This window comes from Gymnoscopelus microlampas (assembly GCF_963454915.1).
Source record: "Gymnoscopelus microlampas genome assembly, chromosome: 17".
NCBI classification, from domain to species: domain Eukaryota; kingdom Metazoa; phylum Chordata; class Actinopteri; order Myctophiformes; family Myctophidae; genus Gymnoscopelus; species Gymnoscopelus microlampas.
In genome coordinates this window covers 33,414,937-33,429,689 of record NC_139954.1, presented here as the reverse complement: position 1 = coordinate 33,429,689, position 14,753 = coordinate 33,414,937, and the positions used below count along the sequence as shown (strand labels likewise).

The 14,753-nt window shown below is 43.0% G+C and overlaps 1 protein-coding gene across 2 annotated transcripts in view; it reads right to left on the bottom strand.

The window, feature by feature from the left end:
* Positions 1 to 14,753, bottom strand: part of myo10l3 (myosin X, like 3) — a 72,237-nt gene that overhangs the window by 37,087 nt on the left and 20,397 nt on the right. Inside the window, exons 2-10 of one of the 2 annotated variants that reach the window (XM_084083738.1) lie at positions 13,906 to 14,004; positions 4,360 to 4,518; positions 2,884 to 3,071; positions 2,080 to 2,214; positions 1,697 to 1,821; positions 1,144 to 1,157; positions 913 to 997; positions 659 to 765; positions 142 to 271 (exon numbers count right to left, since the gene is read on the bottom strand). In XM_084083738.1, the coding sequence (XP_083939864.1) occupies positions 142 to 271; positions 659 to 765; positions 913 to 997; positions 1,144 to 1,157; positions 1,697 to 1,821; positions 2,080 to 2,214; positions 2,884 to 3,071; positions 4,360 to 4,518; positions 13,906 to 14,004 (1,042 nt within the window). Of the gene's footprint in view, positions 1 to 141; positions 272 to 658; positions 766 to 912; positions 998 to 1,143; positions 1,158 to 1,696; positions 1,822 to 2,079; positions 2,215 to 2,883; positions 3,072 to 4,359; positions 4,519 to 13,905; positions 14,005 to 14,753 lie in introns of those variants that run through there. The other variant, XM_084083737.1, reaches the window with a different exon arrangement.

Below are 14,753 nucleotides of genomic sequence, written 5' to 3'. Positions count from 1 at the left end.
ATTCAAGTTTTTTGTAATCCATCCAGTGATGGGAATGAGTACATCATTGGAACTCTCTGGCATATTCAGTCTGACACATAGTATTTAATATTCTAATAAATCTGTTGGATGTTATTACATTTGTTGGTTTCACTCTATTACCTCCTTTGGAAGTGATTTGCGCTCCTCCTGCGGTCATGAATTCAATGTTCCCCATCTGGAGGACAGCAGACAGCAGCTTGAAAACATCTCTGATCTCCTCCTCAGAGAACTCCATCACTTTGAGGGCTTCCTGCAACAACAATGAGAAATGAATTTAATTTATACATATAGATTTCATACATGGACATGTGATGTTATCATTGAAAATGTGTAATGATCATAACATACATTATGTCGGTCTGCTCAGAACATGACATAGATTGAACTTCCTTGGCGTTTACTGTAACTCCACCTCATTATAGAATATCATTAAAAAATATGCTTCACAAACCACAAAACAGCCACACAATAAAAAAATAAATAAAATTCCACAAGGCTCGAGTTACATGAGTCAATTCTATCTGATGGGATGATCTTGTATGGGTTCACAACGCCCTCTGGTGGTAGATTAGAGCATGTGTAACAGGAACAGCATTCCCATGCATAAAAAAACAATCAACATTGTTCCTTCCTTTACCATGACGCTGTCAAACAGCTGTTTGTCGTCCAGGCTACTGTCCTTCACACAGCCTGACTGGCTCAGGTAGTGGTAGGACTCTGGGCCCTCGGACAACAAGTACATGTCTGCAACACGGAGAAAGGGATGAGCATTGTACGTTTAATACATTAAAGAAAATAAAATGATTCCGCTGACTAGGAGGGGAAAAAATCCAACATTGTGTGTGTGATATGCTGTCAAAGAAAAACATTGTCCATAATAAGATAACCCACCTCTGTGGTCTTTGTCTGCCCCTGCCAACATTGCATAGAAGATATGGTAGTTCCTCTCTCCAGGATTCTGTCTAACCACACGGTTCTAGAATAGAGAGGAACAGACAATCTTTCATATATGACTAGAATCTATGAATGACTATTAAAACAACAACTAACCACATCTAATGATTAACTGAAGAGAAGAAGCTTGTTGTTGAGTGAAGTGGATCCCAGTGATTGAACACAAACCTTTTCGAGTAAATCTAGATGTTGAGAGTCAAGGAAAAGACAATAACACAGTGAATACTTCTACATGTCAGAATCAGAATTAGCAAGGAGAAAAAGAAACCAAAAAGATAAACATGCCAAGGATAGGCAAAAATCTAAGATAGCAATATATACACAGAGCATAATCCAGCTGGTACAGTATGTACATGAGGTTAGATATAAGGTGCATAAGTTTAGACACATGAATAAAGCCCTCTAGTCAGTTTGTCTCCTGTATAATAGGCCTTAACCACAAGAACCCTAGCGTCCTGGGCAAACAAAATGTAGCACGAAAACAGGAGGGGACCTAGTATAGAGCCCTAGGGTAAAAATGTAGTACGAAAACAGGAGGGGACCTAGTATAGAGCCCTAGGGTAAAAATGTAGCACGAAAACAGGAGGGGACCTAGTATAGAGCCCTAGGGTAAAAATGTAGTACGAAAACAGGAGGGGACCTAGTATAGAGCCCTAGGGGACTCCGGTCAACTAAGTATAGGGTTTAAGAGTGGTTAAAGAATTGGGTTCGTGAAGGATACAGTCAATGATGCACCCTCCCTGGATGTTTCCATTCTGGGAGAAGTGGAGTTGAATGAACTTCCCAAAGCGACTGGAGTTGTTGTTATACACCGTCTTGGCGTTCCCAAAAGCTTCCATGATAGGACTAGAGGCAGAAATATGTATAGATCATAGTGGGAATCATACATTGTACAAACACAGTAAAATATTCAGTGCTATTTTATCCATTTGTAACTCTGAGAGTGTACAAATTAAACCAAGTGCACCCGCACAGGTCCATATGGCTACATTTGTACATTCTCAGAGTCACAAATGGATGAAATAACGGTTAACACTATGGATTTGATACGTACAGTACATGCTGGGGTTGGTGGATGGGGGATAAAAGGTTCTGTTAGGGTACCTGCTCTGAACGATAGCCTGCTCCACCCTGGTGGTCCTCTCTGACGGAGGAGAGCCCACTGAGTTCTGACTCATCACTGACAGGAACTTCAACAGTAGCTTGGTGCTCTCCGTCTTCCCCGCACCACTTTCTCCACTAGAGACGCACACACCACACGGAGACGCACACACCACACAGAGAGGAACAAAGCAAGTGAGGAAAGAGAGAGAGAAGACAGAAGAGTAGAGAGAGAGCAAGCACAATAGAGAGAGAGAGAGAGAGAAAGAGAGAGATTTAGCTTTATTATGTTCAATATTCATCACTTGATTCTTGAAATTGTAATATCTTCCCAATATAAAAATAAATCATAGCTAACCAATCAGATCAATCAAGCTATTTCTTATTAATGAAAATGTTGCTGTGGTTCATTTGAGTGGTAAGTTAATTACCACATGGCAAAAACAACGCTCTGATTCTCAGAACGAGTAGACAGAAATGGTACCAGCTTATAATGAGCATTATTGAGGACCAAGTATATAAGATATGTTGAAAATGGGTGAAGTGGTCCTTTAAAATGACAGGAAAGGTAACTTTTTTTCACAAGTAACCATGTAATAAGCGGGATAATGATTGTACATTAACGACAGGCTCACACTGGAGCATGTTGGGGCTCAGTGTCTTGCTCAAGGGCAGAGTTGTGTAGCCACCCTCCAGTCACCAGTGTACATCCAGAATACCCAATTCCTGTCTGTGCCCGTTGAATGAACCAGCAACCTTTGAGTCACTGGTTGGCCTCCCTCCATCAAGGCCAACCCTGATGCCCACCTGATGAGAACACATTGGCTGTCATGTCTCTTCCACAAGCAGCGGTAACACTCGTTGGCCACAGCGAAGATGTGTGGAGGCAGCTCCCCCAGGTGGTGTTTGCTGTACAGTTCAACTGCAGCCCCATCGTACAGTCCTGCTATCCGCTTATAAGGGTTCACCGCTGCCAGGATAGAACCTATATTGGTCTGTGGTACAAAAGGGAGACAGGACAAGAGGAGAAGAGAGAACATGAGAGTACAATGAACAGAGGATATACAAGAGGAAAAGAACAAAAAAGGAACATGGGGAAAAGGAGGGGGATAGAGAGAGAGAGAGAGAGAGTGAGAGAGAGAGAGAGGGGGGGAGAGGGAGAGAGAGCTATGATGAAGAAGAAGATAGATAATGTACTAGGTAAAAGACAAAGACAGATATTATATATGGTAAAAGACAATGTGTATGATAGCAGTTGATGAAAACAAAATGCTTAGTAATCTCTACAGCTGTTGCAAGACTCACTTCCTGACCTCCAGCACTGTTGCAAATGTTGAACTCCTGAACTCTGTATTCCACATTTAATGAAAGAAATAACCAATTCACTTTCACTTTCACATTCAAAAGATTATCCCAGTTTCACGTCCTTTTCCTCTGACATACTACCAGGGGTCAGTAACACACATAAGAAAAATATAGCTATACTGCCACAAATGACCTAGTTTACATTGAGGCTGGTATTATTTTAAGAACCAAACCCATCGGTCCTACTCGGGTAAAGGACTTTGGGGAAAAAGGGCCTCACCGAAGTGTGTTTGTAGGTCATCATTCCACTTACAATGACAACGGTCTGTAATGTCATTTATAAAGACCTGCCAAACCCTCTGAGATTAAATTAGCAGGAAGGAAGGTGTGTGTGTGTGTGTGTGTGTGTGTGTGTGTGTGTGTGTGTGTGTGTTTCTGTCTGTCTGTCTCTGTGTGTGTATGTGTGTGTGTGTGTGTGTGTGTGTGTGTGTGTGTGTGTGTGCGCGCGCGCAACCGTGCATGCATGTAAATGGTAAATGGTGCATTTATATAGCGCTTCTATCCGAAGCGCTTTACATTGATTGTGCCATTAACCCATTCACACACACATTCATACACCGATGGCGGAGGAAACCATGCAAGGCACCAACCTGCTCATCGGGAGCAATTAGGGGTTCAGCGTCTTGCTCAAGGACACTTCGACACTAACTCTAGGGGAGCGCCCCAGCCCGGGATCGAACTGGGAACCTTGCGGTTTTCCAGTTCACTCTACCGGGCCACTCTACCCCTGAGCCACTGCCGCCCCACATGTATGTGTGTGTATTTGTGCGATTGTTTTTTCTTCACATTTCAGGTGCCAGACAGTGTGATAGATGGTATTTTAGATCTTAGTCAGGCAAACACGGACATCGAATCCTACATGGTGCTTAAGCATGAACACAACAATGGGTCAAGATAGGAGCTAAGCTTGTGCCTTACGTAGATGTTGTCTTTCTGGTAGCGCAGGTACAGATTGTGCATGATGGCAGCTTCGTGCAGCTCTGCCAGTGAGGACATGTCCTCTACTCCAAGGACGCTGGTGGAGTGCATGGGGTACACCATCTCTCTGCTAACCTCTGCCCTCTGGAGGTAGATGGTCTGAAACACAAACAAATCCATTAGAAGAGTTCAGTTTTCACAGTAATATGAGAGAGGGAGGTAGACAGACATTAGAACTATATGGGCATGGTGTTCAACTGGATTGAAATAATGTTGCTTTATTTCAATATGCTGCATGATAACTGCAGGACTATGACAGAGAACAAACCGTTTACTTTGCCTGCCTGGAGTCTATATTCAGTATCTCTGTTTGTCCACAGCTGACAGATGAAGGCCTATCTGACAGCCAGAGGGGTACTGAAGCTTACAACCTCAGGGGAGCAGACTGTACTAGTCAGAACTAGGACACTGACAAGTTTACACACAACTGAATCGGGCAGCTAGCACAACATCAGTCTCTTATCATGAGATTAGCTAAAGTCATGCACAGATGACAGGCAAGATTCATGGGGCGGTGCAAAAAGAATGAGGGGCCTTTGCTCAGACTGAAAAAGTGGCACCTTGAAACCCTCATGTGCTTGTCTATGCCTGTCACTTGTTTGCCCAGACTCCTTCTCCGTGCTTTGTTTCACTTGCTCGCTCTCTAAAGAAGAAAATACAGCCGTGATGGAAAGATGATGAACAGAGATGTCCTTGTCTTGACTTTCAATTCTCACAAGTATGATTTTTGCAAGCTTGGCAAGAGCTATTGAGCGTACCCACTTTTGAGAGAATTGACTTGAAATGGACTATAAGGGGAAGCTGAAAAGCGAGTGAGGTAAGCAGAAATGAGGGAGGGATTTGACAATGTTCCTACAGTGGCAGCCTGGCAGGCAGTACTGTGAGCACTGAGACAAGAATACAGCATCCAAGATCCATTAGTGATCCATAAGCAGACAGACATAATGACTTAATGGCAATCAAAACCAGGAATGGGTGAAAAAAGGGACGAGATAAAAGCAATGGAGGAGACAGAGATTGCATCAGCAGTGTTAGGCACTTGATGGGAAACAGTGTCTAGATCGATATCGATGGACGATGGACTGGGGGTTGGGGTTGTGGTTGTGGTGTGCTGATGCATTACTGCCTGGTGTTCCGGCATATTCTGTCCCCCCCTGGGAAGCAGGCCTTGGATTTCACAAATGGGATGAGTCAGCGCAGAATTGCTAGTGTGGCCTTGTGATACCTGACAGTAAGACTAAGAGAAGAACTAAATGAAAGCGAGGGCAGGACTTCATTTAAGTTTAGTTTCAGCATGGTGTTGTCTAGCTTGGCCTTCTGGTCTACACCTGTCTACTCCGAAGTTTTTGAAAACAGACATTTTAACATAGAAAGTATCACATGCATATTTAAAACGTCAAGTATATCACAGTAATATCTTCAGTATCGTTTCCATTACAGCCGGAGACTGTCCTGGGTCAAGACTGTGATACTTTAAGGAAATACTGTTTGTTTTGTGCCATTTCTCTAGCCTAGCCGATCAATTACATCTAGATAAAGTCATACAAAACAAAAGAATTGCATAATGAATATTACAAAATGATTTCTATCTGGCAACTATGTGCATGTCAGTTTTTTCCAAGCCAGATGAGAGAGCCATTAGAACATATGGGTGTATATCAAGATAACAACACAATATGAATGCACTCCATGTTGAGTTACTACATGTTTCTCTCATAACAAGGGTGGTGGAGTGCTGGGATCCTTTGGGGTGAAAAACAGTACACACACAGTGAGTGAAGTCATCACCCCAACAGATGCAAGCAGATTTACAGCCACCCTGACACACTAGCTGTCCCTAACCCTTTGGCCATAACCCCACCCTCTGCACTCTAGAAAATTGGCCTCTATTCACAGCACAGGGCCTGACTGACGCATAAATCCAACAGCCTGTTCACTTTCAGCAGATGCTTAAAAGTAGTAACCTTTTCCATTCAAAAACATTGCAGTTAATTAATGAGGTAAAGTCATCACTGACACGTGAGCTTTGGTCTAATGGAATGGGGTCCATTATTAGTACAAGTGTCAACATTTAAGCTCTATTGTTATTCTGACAACTTGACAAGAGACACCCAGGCAGTGTTTTCTTTTAGGTCATGTTATTATAATAAACAGTGTTACCATAAAGAGTTAATACATAAAATTAGAACAATTGTGCAACAAAATTGGACACAATTGCACTTTCAAAATAGTGTCTGATAAGACACTGAACAACAATGTTCTAGTGTTGTTACAGTCTGACACTTTTAGCTTGAACATGTATTATTTGGACTCACATACACTCTATGAGAGTCTATGAAAGAGAGAAAACATTGTATAATTTTCATGCACAGTAAATCCCTCAGTGTTAAGTGTAAAAATAGACCTTAATGGATCCTTACAGGTCACGCTTTTCAATGAAGAGAAGATTTTACTGAGTGAGGCTGAGGCTGCACTCATTGGTGTGTGTGTATAGATTAGAAAAGATATTATGAAGGCAAGCATCTTCAAATCTTTCCTCTTACATCCGATGATTCAAGTGCCATTGTGTATCACACCATCAAACCAAATTGTGGTGGCTCGAAAGGCAACTGAAATACAATACCAAATAGCTAAGTTACCAAATTTCATTTGCAATTACAGGTGGTACATCAAGTTTCATCATGGGGAAAACAAATGAAAAATAGAGGAAAACACCATCACTTGTGCTTGGAAAACACCAGAGAAATAAACGATGTATTCCTCCCAAACATCTTAAGTCTCAAGAGACAGACACTTGGCATTCATATTTAATGTGTGTGTGTGTGTGTGTGTGTGTGTGTGTGTGTGTGTGTGTGTGTGTGTGTGTGTGTGTGTGTGTGTGTGTGTGTGTGTGTGTGTGTGTGTGTGTGTGTGTGTGTGTGTGTGTGTGTGTGTGTGTGTGTGTGTGTGTGTGTGTGTACCATACATATTGTCTATAGCAGCCTTTGTTTTGACCTTCTCTAAATAATTTTCTCTTCTGATTTCATGGAATAATCCTTGGGGATTTGTTCATGCCTGAATCATTAGACATGCACATGGGAAACGGAGCTGGAGTTCCCAGCTTCAAAAGAGGTTTCACATTTCCATTGCTTTAGCCCACTGTGACGGTTATTGGTCGGTTTCATTTCTGTGTGATATGCCACTTTCCACATGCCAATATCTATATATTTATCTTTTTACATGGTAGACCACACCGCATACTGAAAAACAAGGCTACAATTAAAGGAGCTGTAAGTGATATATTTTTTTTTTAAAGATTAAAGCTGAAAATGTATTGTGTGATCACTGAAGAGCTGGAGAGACCCCTGTTACTGAACACTATAGCAATGATTACTATGGAAATATAGAGCTATTTAACACATTTAAACACAACAATATCAAATGCTTTCATTACCATTTTAATCTCTAGGCAGTGTATTAGCATTCTGTTCCACTATAACAATTAGACAACAGAACATTTATTATCGGTATGTATATGAGTGTGTGTGTGTGTGTGTGTGTGTGTGTGTGTGTGTGTGTGTGTGTGTGTGTGTGTGTGTGTGTGTGTGTGTGTGTGTGTGTGTGTGTGTGCGCGCGCGCGCACGCGCGCGCACGCGTGCGCACGCGTGTGTGTGTTACACAGTAGCCTGCCCCTTTCCCATGTGGAACCAACGACCAATTACAATACATTAAATGGGACAAAAGGCTGGCTCTGTGCCAGTGGCATACTCTTTCTAGTGTTAAAGGCAGAGGTCCCAGCCCAACCAGAGTGATAAACTATGTATTCGCTGTGAACATGGACTCATTATTAAATAGTTAATTCTTAATTAATCACAAGCAAGGTGATTATTTCAACACTCAAGGCGGGAGTTGCCCTCACATTAGGTTGGTTTGTTTCTTCTAGCGGCACCTCAGAAAGAGTTAAAGATGCTTTCTTTATTCCAAAGTCCATTTCACGAGGGATCCAACTTGATCATCATAAGAGTAATGAATGAGTGGTGCACTTGTGACTCAGGACAATGTGATCTAGCTTGTAACATAATGAGTGTGCATGTGAGGCTCTCTAGACTGTTGATTGATGAAATTAAATCATTAACTGAGTCAAACAATCATCTCCAAATGATAACTGGTGTTGACACTGGAAGAGCGTACAGCACACCATGTAAATCCATCACAGAAATTGAGCAGCAAAGCGAGTCAAAGTCACTATGTATCCTTGTCTACAGTACACTTGACAACACGTTAGATCTCACACTTTTACCATGCCTCTCATATCCGTCCAAAGCGGAATAACTAGGTTAGCTATGGTACATTAAATCAAAGTCTCTGTAGTCCAGAGGGTGCAAATTGAGATTTAGCAATTGATTGAATACTTTATTAACACGTTTGTTAACAGTACAGTAAAGTAATGAAAAGCTATGCTAAAATTACCAGGTGTAAGTGGTTGGGTTTGCTTCCTGAAACCACACCCGCCATACTGCTTTGTGCATCCTGATCTTTTGGGAGGGCTCAAAAAACATTGGACCATTGCTCTACAGATGGATAATTAATGTCTTTGGAATCATCAGGCATGCACACAAACACACACACACACACACACACACACACACACACACACACACACACACACACACACACACACACACACACACACACACACACACACACACACACACACACACACACACACACACACACACACACACACACACACACACAGATACAAAAAGGCATTGACACACAGAGTTTGTCTGTTTATCACTGCCTATCTGTGTCTTTCACACACACACACACACACACACACACACACACACACACACACACACACACACACACACACACACACACACACACACACACACACACACACACACACACACACACACACACACACACACACACACACACACACACACACACACACACACACAGCCAGTGGATCCATCTGCTGCAGTAGGGTCACACCCTGGCCCAGGGGATGTGGGTGGATTAGGAGGCTGCAGGCTTATTAATGGTGCATATTGTTCAAAGGAGAGAGAGGCTAAAAGAGAGACAACGCATAAACAACACTGGCTGGATGCCATGCAAAAGTACACATTATTGGTACTATTCACTGACAGCTCACCGCTACTACAAAATGTCCTACTCCTTGTGAGATACATTCACCACACACTCAGACACAAATAGCACAATAGCACTTCTGTGACTTTGGGATTTGGGCAAACACGCTCATGAATGTGCACTGCTCACACAGATGCGCTCACATTATAAAACATAAAGGCTCAATTGACCAATAATCCAGAAAAGGCTGAGTGTGTATCAGTGGGTTATTTTCAGCCTCCAGTGCTGTGTGGCTATATAGTATGGACAATTTCGATAGTTTAATCTATCAGTGGGAACATACCTTTGTTTTTGTGAATTTCTCCCTCAATTTCATCGTTTTCAATTCCCCCCTTTACCTGCCAACCAACCTCCACTGGGTACGGAGTAGACAGCCACACAGAGGTCAGCAGCTGCTTCTTTTCACCTGACATTGAGGAGTTTCACTGGTAAACTGTAACATATGGGGAGGTTCATGCCATCTTCCCCCAGTCGCTAGTTAAGGACATAATCCCACCTGTGAACACTGTCAATTGTGTTATGAGCCGTTTTCGGTGTGCGACACCGTCGTATGATAGAGTATAAATCAACGACATTAACTCCAGCGATTCTGGGCCTATCAAAAACTGGCAAACATTCCGCAAAAATAGCCCACAATAAGCTCACACCATGTCTTAGCGCCTGGCCAAACCGGAGACACAGCTGGCGGCAAACAAACCCAAACTTATGTAAAGAGATGGTCTACTTCATCTCGTATGATAAACTGATTTTGGATCCTTCTTCACTGGCATGGTCATCAGCTATAAGACAAACCGTATGTGGTCAACGTTGCCATTTTCGCCTTTGTATAATTGTACTATATCTGAGTAGTTACACAAGCCATCAGCAATGCCATTCTTGATGTTTGTACCAAATTATGCATGCTTTATGCTGAAACGGGGTACCAACACCTTGCAGAACAATACAGTAATGCCATCCTGTTCCATTATTGACATAGCTTGTTATGATCCAAATGACATCACCATCACCAACACTGGCTATGTAGTGCATAGCCTGCCTTTCCATGCCTTGCCTTACATGCCTATTGCCATGTTCACCCCCTGGAGACAAACTCACTGTCACTCAGCTGGTGCCATGTGTACACACGAAAATGCAAACACGCACACACGCAAACATACACTCCCAGTGAAAGGTTCAATAGTAGGACAGACGACAGCCAAGGTTCTTAGATCACACCGTTCTATTAGTTTCCATGAGCTTTACAGAATCCAACAGTGCACAGCATGGAAAATGCTGTGATATTAGCTGAAAATAAAACTATTATCACTACAGAGAAACTGTTACAGGAAAGAGCAGATGTGGTTTTCAGTCTGAACAGCGGCTCTGTGAGTGTGTGGGGATTGCTCAGTCACACCTTGCAACTTCAGGACAGTGGTCATTTTTAAGCCCTGGCTATCCTGGGGACAAACTGTGATGAATGGTGAAGGTTGATGTGACAGGAGTCAGCTCAGCCAGTTAAAATGACAGAAGGAACCTCCTGAGTCAGTGGACAACGACCTCCTGGTGTGCTCCCTTGAGGCCACAAGCTGAGTATGGTACTTTATTGCATTGGTTCTCAAAGTGGGGTCCGGGGACCCCCAGGGGTCCTTGAGGGGGTTCCAGGGGAACCAGGGGAATTTTTGAAAAATATTGAAGATTCGTGCAAATCTTTGAATATATTTCTTTTAAAGCGAACCTATTGGCACAACATATTTTCAAATGGGGGTCTGCAGCCAAAAAAAGATCAATTTGGGGGTCCCTGGCATGAAAGGTTTGAGAAGCACTGCTTTAGTGCACCTTTAGCGCAAGAGCTGAAACAAAGGGTGATGCTAGGTTGAGCCCAGGGGGACCTTGCTGCCAGGGTGCATTTGTTAATTGAACTCTGACAGAGGGTACAGAGGGTACCTCTGACCATCTGTTTGTGTTTTCACCACGCAAGCGATTCCCAAGCCAATTCATTTGGGGAGTGCTCTTTTGGTTCACCCAATGTCCTGCATATGTGCAATGTTTTGCAACAAATACATGACTTTTTAACAGGCAGGCAGGCAGGCAGGCATGCGCATGCCGACATCAAGGCCTTGAGTCTCTTATGAGGTGCGCCCGAGCGAGGCCAGTAGGCGAGTGAGTGACCATGCTGTCGACGAGCACGCCATCCGAGTTGGCAAGCCGCGGTGGTCGGAATAGGTTATCACATGAACCAAAACTAGCACTCCCTCCGTGTCAATCACAGCGAGCTGGGGGAGTGTTTTTTGTGGATCTGACTTGAGAATAGCAAATGCTTGTTTTCACCACAGCCAGTGTTTTCAATTAACCCATTTTGACTGTAGGGTCGTTATGACTCACACAATAAACATCTACGTATATTGTGATCTCTCTAAATCAGAGACATAAGTGAAATACCCAGAGGGTGAGGACATGTGCAGGTGCAGGTCTCTGCCATAAGCCCTCTACTCCCCATACCCACAATGCACTAGGCCAAGGAACCCCCACAAAGAGGGCCTCTCCTCAGCAAGGCGTGTATAATGCACATGCCCTCAAGATCAGCTACTGTGTACTGTAGACACTAATTAACATGGCTGATCACTGGTGCCATACATGGACTCTAGTGTCATCTCCATGGCAACACACCTGGCAGCAAATGTTTCAATGGACTAGAGCACAATCAAAGCCCTTGAGGGACATAATGTACACTAGTATATTGGCAGATGCTACATTCTTGTCCAGTTAATAAGTGAAATAAGTGAGTTTGGAGCCATGTGTGGTGACATTACATCATGGGCAGTTCAATCATTTATATGCACGTGTCTGATGCATTTGATCACATCACCACCAAATTTAGTTGCTGTGGAAACAGTTATCTCAGCAGGCTACAGAATGATTGCTTAATCCAGACACACATAACAAAACAGCCTTTGAGTGTTCAGCAACACATGTCACAAACATACTTGAAAACAGAGAAGAGAGTAAAAAATGTTTTCCTTGCCGGCATTAAAGATATACTGTAAATCTGGCCCTTTCCCCTTTCCCCAAGACAAAAGACTCTGCTCGCTCTGGTTCAACAAAAACTTGGTTTGTCTCCCTTTCAGAGGTTAGAGTTATTAAGATAACAGCAGACTGTATTTTAAGTTCTCCATGACAGACAAGAATAGGCAGATTCAGGGCCAGGAAAGATAATGCTGAGATGTTTGTTTCCAAAAGAAAGAAATTCTGCACCTCAGCCACTATGCCACTTGAGCCCATATGTCGCCCATATTTAGATCAATAGTAAAGAGGTCCAGAAATAACACTGGGCCTTGGGTCTGACGTTAGGATAACAGCTGTGTGACAGGCTTGGCTTGATGTGTTATGATGCTGTAGGTTGTGGTCCTCTAGACTAAACAGTTTGTTGGGCCCTCCTTGGCCCTGAACAAAGGCCCATCCTTTGGGTAAGGATGGATCTTCAACGCCCACGAGGAGGAACCAGAGGGTCCTATTTTATGTATTATTCATTGTACTTCATTGTACAAAGGCCTTCCTCTACAAATGAGCCTACAACGGAAGGCTCATTTTCCATAATGCCATCTGACCCCCAGACATTTAAATCAGAGTCTATTATTTAACCTTTCAACACCCCATTATTTCACTCTCTGCCCCCCATTCTCCCTCTCTTTCTGTCTTGCCATCGCTCTCTACTGCTCTCTCTTTCTCCCTCTTGCAGGATTTCCTTCAGACACAAAGGCCAAACAGATAAGCATAGGCCACTGACTCGTCACAAAGTAGAGCCCATTCCTGCCATTCTTCTATTATTACAAAAGGTGTTGATTCCGTCACAGAGCCTGATACAGTGCTCTAAGATGGAACGCATGTGCGCTGACTGCGCTCACAATAGCCTCTCATAAACAATGCCCTGTGGGTCTTTCAAGTTGTTTTACTGCTACACGCTATTGGACATCTTAGTTCAGTAGTAGCATGGACTCAAGCCTTATATCACTTATAGGCTAATAGACAAGGGGAAGGTCCTTGGCTTTCAGTCAAAATCAGCAAGCGGAAATGTACTGGCTTGACATTCTAAAGCAGCACATAAGAAAGACTAAACAGTGATGGCTTTACATAGCACTTCCTTGGCTTCACGAGAGATCTGAATAATGTTGTGGGAACAAGCTGTCACGCCACAATTCTGGTTAATATCCACTTCGATGTCTTCAAACTAATTAAAGCCAAGTGATTTTGGGTAGTAGATAATAGGAGACAGATGATGCTTTGACACAGTGTGTAGAGTTTGTATTAAATACAAACTCTGCACTTTAAAGGCTATTTAATATTTGAAGGGTAAACAAGTGTTGTTCTTACCTTCCCATAATCAGTAGTGAGGACCAGAGTTGCATCGTCACAGGAGCTGACTGTGGAGGGATGGAGCTGCTCTTTGTGTCTAAGCCAGACGTGGGCCCCCTGCGAATACAACACATAACAACACAACATCAGTTGGATCTAAAAACAGATACTTTTCACGGGTAAACAATACTGAAGGTAATAACATTTACTGTGGGTGTTTTATTTAGCTGTTGCTGCACAAACACCTAGATGGAAAAACACACCCACAATTAACGTTATTCCAACTAATGTTATTATCTATCAAAGTTAGATGATAGAATGATGATGGATGTTAAAATGTCCGGAGTAATCATGTACAGTGTACACAGTGTAAGCTGGATGAAGAGCCAGTGACTCTGCTTGTATCACCTGGAAAAAGACCAGATGCAACACTGTGAGAAATTGTGCATTCAAATACCCAGTAGCAGTGGTTTTTCATCTGATCTAGAAATGCAAACATTATAGGTACACAGGACAGTCAGGGACAGTGTGAAGTCATTGTGGCTGACAAGAAACAACCACTAAGTTCATGCCAGCCAGCAGCGTCTACACCTGAACTTCTTTCTTTTCCTCCCCCTCTCCGTCTCTTCCTCGTTCCGTCACTGTCAGAATCTCCAACACCCTCCATCCCTCCAATGCCTTATGCCACATAACCATTCCCTTACCAAACCATACTGGCACTGCTGCTACCCTCTCATTAAACCGTTATTACATTTTAGTGGAGGAAAGCTGTTAACCAGGCCTAAATGCAGGCTGAGGGTGTGTCATTCGCTTCAAAGTATACCACTCAGGATCATAAAAGTAGCTAAAACACTTTTTTAACCTTC